This window comes from Octopus bimaculoides, chromosome 7, assembly GCF_001194135.2.
Source record: "Octopus bimaculoides isolate UCB-OBI-ISO-001 chromosome 7, ASM119413v2, whole genome shotgun sequence".
Classification (NCBI taxonomy): Eukaryota; Metazoa; Mollusca; class Cephalopoda; order Octopoda; family Octopodidae; genus Octopus; species Octopus bimaculoides.
Window position 1 is genome coordinate 58,336,182 of NC_068987.1, and position 6,531 is coordinate 58,342,712.

Consider the following 6,531-nt stretch of genomic DNA (forward strand, 5'->3'; position numbering starts at 1 on the left):
GGAGTGGCTGTGTGGTAAGTAGCTTGCTTACCAACCACATGATTCCAGGTTCAGTCCCACTGCGTGGCATCTTGAGCAAGTGTCTTCTACTATAGCGTCGGGCCAACCAAAGCCTTGTGAGTGGGTTTGGTAGACGGAAACTGAAAGAAGCTCATCATATATATATGTGTATATGTATATATATGTGTGTGTGTGTGTCCAACATCGCTTGACAACCGATGGTGTGTTTACATCCCCGTAACTTAGCGGTTCGGCAAAAGTGACCGATAGAATAAGCACTAGGCTTACAAAGAATAAGTCCTGGGGTTGATTTGCTCGACTAAAGGCGGTGATCCAGCATGGCTGCAATCAAATGACTGAAACAGGTAAAGAGTATATGTATGTGTCACAGAGCCTAGTGGTTAGGGTACTTTGATCCCATTTTCTTGACAAAAGAATCATCATCGTCATCTAACATCCATCTTTCATGCTGGCATGGATTGGACAGTTTGACAGGAGCTCACCAGCCAAGGAGCTGTCCAGGCTCCATCCAGGCATGGTTTCTATGACTGGATGCCCTTCCTAATGCCAACCACTTTAGTGCTGGGTACTTTTATGCAGCATTGGCACAGGTGTGTTTACGTGGCACCAACACCCATGAGCCTGCAAGATTAAGAATGTTCAGCTGGTGAGGGATACAGGACACATGCATCCCTCTCCAGCAGAGTGTTCATAATATTGCTGGCTCATGGGTGTTGGTGCCACGTAAAAAGCACTTGCGCTGATGCTGCATCTGAACAAAATCCATCCTAACTATGGCAAGCTGTATACTTCCTAACCACATAGTTTTGGGTTCAATCCCACTGCATAGTACTTGGGACAAGTATTTTCTACTATAGCCCCAGGCCAAGCAAAGCCTTGAGAGTAGATTTAGTAGACAGAAACTGAAAGAAGTCTGTTATGTGTGCATGTGTTCTTCATCACAAGTTGTCAAGCCGTGATGGAGGACAGACAGACAGATACACACACACACACAGTGTTGGTTTGTTTACGGCCCCATAACTTAGCAGTTCTGAAAAAGAGGTTAACAAAACAAGTACCAGACTTATAATAAAATTAAGTACAGGGATTGATTCGTTCAGCTAAAATCCTTCAAGACAGAGCCCCCGCATGGCCGCAGCCCAATGACTGTAGCAAGTAAAAGATAAAAGACAAAGCTAGCAATGCATCGGAGAGATAAAGGAAGAGAGCATAGAAACACTCCATAACAAGACTTACCTTAAAACGACAAAGCAAATTTTCTGATGTTAGATCGACAAAACCATTTGAATCAAAATATGCACGACCTGTGCCCCAGTAAGCCTGCAACTGGTTCCATTTAGCAATGATAGCATCCCTCTCATCATTGAAGATATGTGGCATCATCACAGCTTTAGCAAGATTATCCAGTTGATTGGCAACATTTGCTTGCTGTTGCTGCTGCTGCTGCTGTTGAGTCTGTGTGTCTAAAAGCAAAAAAAAAATGACAATGTAGTTCAAAGAAGTCACAGATAGCTGAAGGAGATAACAGCCATACATCATCATCGTTTTAACAATCACTTTCCATGCTGGCTTGAGTTGGAAGGTTTGACATAGTGCTGGCTAGCAAGGAGCTGTCCAGACTCCAGTTGTCAGTTGAGGAATGGTATCTAAGGCTTGATGTCCTTCATAATGCTGACCACTTGTGCTGGGGGTGCTTTTTACAACCAGCACCTGGTATTATGTTAGTAATATACTGAACAGAAACATATACATATTAAATATGAAAAGACAGCGATAAAATCTTTGCAAGCAGAGGGAAAACAGCCATGATATGGATATATGTCCTTACATATATTCACTTACAGTTACAGGCATAGCTGTGTAAGGTGCGAGTATGGTTGTATGGTTCAGAAACTTGCTTTCCAACCATGTGATTTCGAGTTCAGTCCCACTCTGTGGCACTTGGGTAGCTCTCTTGCCTCGGGCAGACCACAGCCTTGTTAGTGGATTTGGTAAACAAAAACTGAAAGAATTCATTGTATGTGTACTTGTGCATAGGTCAATCAACATCCCCTCCCCCGTAACACCATACCATCTCTCAAGTCCACCATAACCAGTGCTATGTCCAGATTTGATAAAGATCATCTGATTCAGGTTTGTCAATGCTTCCAAGTCCATATTGAAGCAGCCATTGATGCTAACAGTAGATTCATTGAATAGATATTACCTTGCTTCGAAGCAGGTGTACCAATTGCATAGAGGAGGGGGGGGGGGATCTAATTAACTCACCCCCAATTTTCAGACCTTGTGCCTATTGTAGAAAGGATTTATTATTATTACTAAGGTAGCAAGCTGGCAGAATCGTTAGCATGTCAGGCAAAATGCTTAGAGGTATTTCATCTGTCGCTACATTCAGAGTTCAAATTCCACCGACGTCAACTTTGCCTTTCATCCTATCAGAGTCAGTAAAATAAGTACCAGTTGAACACTGGGGATCAGTGTAATTGACTTATCCCCTCCCCAAAATTGCTGCCCTTGTGGCAAAATTTGAAACCATTATTATTATTTGTGCACACATCCTCATTCACCTATTGTCTACTCTAAACCTACACATCCCACTATCATCTATTCTCCAAACAGCTGTGCTTGTTTTTTTACACTCATATCAGATCTACTTACAATGCCATGGGAACTCATCACTGAAAAGAAAATACTTGATTTGTGCATATCAAATATTTCCCCTTTCCCATACCTCTACCAACTATATCCAATCATCATGATGATTGAATGGGGAAGGATTGAAGGATTGCACTCTGGCAAGCATTATCTGCCTTCTCAGACTCTCCCCAGTCACACTGATCCCTTGGACATGTTTCCCTGAGTACATACTTTGGCTTTTCATTACTATCTTATTTACCTCTTCTCTGCATCTCCTTCAACTCAACCTCCACCCTTTTTCCTTACTGCTCTTACTATTCTGACTTCTCTCCCTCTCTCCAATTTCTTGACACTCCCTTTCTCTTCTATTACCCACTTCCATCAGATCATTCCTTCACACACCCCTTTTCCCACTCATGTATAAGGTGGGATAGTACTACATCCCCTCCTACTTAACCCTTCCCAGTTTTATTACTCTCTAACTTCCTGATATTAATTTCCTCTTCCCTAATAGCAATAGGAAAGTTGTTGAAAGTAAATCCAATAACAAATGTCCTGGATCCTAACAAGCAGTTGAACCCATGCTGGCAAGGTAGGAAGACTGACCCATTCCATGACTGAGTCCATCAATTTAACCTGTGCTATTACTACTCTGTCCCCTTCCCACTCTCCTTGACACTACCTTTGACATTACTCTTTCACTTCCCATCTCTTCTGTCACCTTTACTATCACCACATCACTGTTCCCTCTCTTATTCTTTCCATTACCATCCTCTCACAACAATAAATCTGTTCCTTCCATAATGGGGTCCTCTCTTTGGTTTTGCAAGCTATCTCACCGATGATGGTGCCACTAAAAAAAGCACCCAGTACACTATGAAGTGGTTGGTGTTACAAAGAGAAACCAGCCTTAGAAATCATGCCAAAAATGAGACATTGAAGCAAGACATGGTCCTCCAGTACCCTGAATTTTATCAGACTGTCCTACTGATGCCAGCATGGAAAGTAGACATAAAATTATTACTATTATTCAGGGGGCAAGCTGTCAGAATCAGTAGAATGCTGGGTAAAATAGTTAGTGACATTTCATCAGTTTTTACATTCTGGGTTCAAATTCCTCTGAGGTTCACTCTGCCTTTCATCCTTTCAGGATTGATGAAATAAGTATTAGTAGAGAACAGGGGTGGGTGTCAATGCAACAAACTTCCCCACCCAAAAAAATTGCTGACTTTGTACCAAAAATAAGATAATTATTATTAAGGCAGCAAGCTGGCAGAATCATTAGCATGAATCATTAGCATGAATCATTAGCAGAATCATTAGCATGCCGAGCAAAATGCTTAGCGGTATTTTTTCCGTCTTCATTTTCTAAGTTCAAATTCTGTTGAAATCAACTTTGCCTTTCATCATTTTGGGGTCGATTTATATAAGTACTAGCTAAACACTGGGGCCAGTATGATCGACTTACCCCTTCCCCAAATTTGCTGGCCATGTGCCAAAATTCAGTGAGCTGATAGAATTATTAGCATGATGGGCAAAATGCTTAGCAGCATTTCTTCTGGCTTTATGCTCTGAGGTCAACTTTGCCTTTCATCCTTTACACTGGGGTTGATGTAATCCTGAACACTGGGGTTGATGTAATCCTGAACACTGGGGTTGATGTAATCAACTAGACCCCTCCCCAAAAAATTTCAGGCTTCGTGTCTATAGTGGAAAAGGTTATTAGCATTATCGTTAAAAAGCAGCAAGCTGGCTGAATCATTAGCATAACAGACAAAATGCTAAACAGCATTTCCTCCAGCTTTACGTTCTGAGTTCAAATTCCACCGAAGTTGACTTTACCTGTCATCCTTCTTTTGGGTAGACAGAATAAGTACTGAGGTTGATGTAATCGACTTCCCCTTCCCCACAAAAAAAACTCCCGGCCCAGTGCCATAATTTGAAACCATTATTACAGGTGGCACGTAAAATACACCATTTTAAGCGTGGCCATTGCCAGTACCGCCTGACTAGCCTTTGTGCTGGTGGCACGTAAAAGCACCCACTACACTCTTGGAGTGGTTGGCATTAGGAAGGGCATCCAGCTGTAGTAACACTGCCAAATCAGATTGGAGCCTGGTGTAGCCATCTGGTTCACCAGTCCTCAGTCAAACCCATGCTAGCATGGAAAGCGGACGTTAAACGATGATGATGATTATAATAATTATTAAAAAAACACTTAACAATTTTTCACATTGTTCACAGAGTTAAATAACAATTTGTAGATCTTATTTACATGATGATTAAAAGCAATAAATTTATAATATTTACGTCCAAAGAGTGATGTTCCTGCAAGAGTGGTCCCGAATGCATTGGTGGCACCAGTACTTGTAGTACTGAATCCTCCCAAGGTATTGAAGGCTTTAGGAGAAAAAACAAAACAAAAAGGAAATTACATTATTATATTAATACATAATGAGATTATTAATACAAATTATTCATAAACATTATTATTATTGGTGATGAATTGGCAAAATCATTAAAGGATCGAATGAAATACTTTAAAGTACTTGGTTACAACTCTTTCATATTCAGTGTTCAAATCCAGCTGAGGTCAACTTTGCTTTCATCCTTCTGGGCCAATAAAATAAAGTACTTCTTGCATCACAAAATTTAGCAGAACAGAATGCTTAGCGGTATTTCACCCATCACTACGTTGAGTTCAAATTCCACCAAGGTCAACTTTGCCTATCATCCTTTCAGGGTCGATAAATTAAATACCAGTGAAACACTGGGGTCAATATAATCAACTAGCCCTCTGCCCAGAATTTTCAGGCCTTGTGTCTTTAGTAGGAAGGAATATTATTATTATTATTGTGGCAAACTGGCAGAATCGTTAGCACACCAGGCAGTGTAGTGGGTGCTTTTTATGTGCCACCAGCATGGGTGCCAGTTACAAAACACCAGCATCAGCCACAATTACAATCTCATTTAGCTTGACAGGTCTTCTCAAGCACAGTACATTGCCAAAGGTCTCAGTCACTTGTCCCTGCCTCCATGAGACCCAAAATTCGAAAGGTGGTCTTTAATGCAAACTGTCAAATTGAACCTGAAGCCCCTGTTCATAAACTGATGATCCTAGATCAGTGAAACTGAGCACACTTATGATCAAAGGCCTTTATTCATAATCACCCATCTTAATTTCAAAAAGAGGATAATGTAGTTCGAGCTTAACTATATATGTCTCCTTCCTTTTTAAAGATGGTTGGGTGCATTTGAAAAAGATATGACTAGTAATTTACACAGCTTGGGTGACCAAATAATTGCTCCCTCACTGATGTTTTGTTATATTTGTAGTGATGAGTTCAGTTGTTTCCTTTGAGCCTGGCCCATGACAACAGTCCATGCTTCAATGATTTTTATCACTAGCATTGCAAAGAGGCTTTGATAATGAAGATATTATGTATATATAATTATAGCAAAACTAGCAATGGATTAAGATATATCAGAGATTTGTTTACATTCTATGTGGCATTAAGTTACATCAATTGCAAGTTTTCTTTTCAGGTACACGACACTGCTTTCCCCTTTCCCAGGCTACAGGCCCACACCCCCAACACCCATACTGTTAGGATTGGCACTCTCAACGTCGGCACGCTGAAAGGTAGATCTGGTGAAATTGTTGAGATGCTTGAACGGAGACGCGTAGATATGTGCTGCATCCAGGAAGTAAGATGGAGAGGAGGTTCTGCGAGGTTCCTCACAGGCAAAGAACACAGGTACAAGATTTTCTGGGCAGGGAACACTGACGGGGTCGGGGGCGTAGGAATACTTCTAGCGGAGAAATGGGTGGATAGGGTAATCGAGGTCGTCAGAGTAAGTGACAGAGTACTT

At 41.2% G+C, this 6,531-nt stretch overlaps 1 protein-coding gene across 1 annotated transcript in view; it reads right to left on the bottom strand.

Moving 5' to 3' along the window:
- LOC106875908 (nuclear pore complex protein Nup54) overlaps window positions 1-6,531 on the bottom strand; it is a 27,026-nt gene that overhangs the window by 15,082 nt on the left and 5,413 nt on the right. The window contains exons 3-4 of the mRNA XM_014924224.2: window positions 4,969-5,058; window positions 1,258-1,484 (exon numbers count right to left, since the gene is read on the bottom strand). Of these exons, the coding sequence (XP_014779710.2) occupies window positions 1,258-1,484; window positions 4,969-5,058 (317 nt within the window). The remainder of the gene's footprint in view (window positions 1-1,257; window positions 1,485-4,968; window positions 5,059-6,531) is intronic.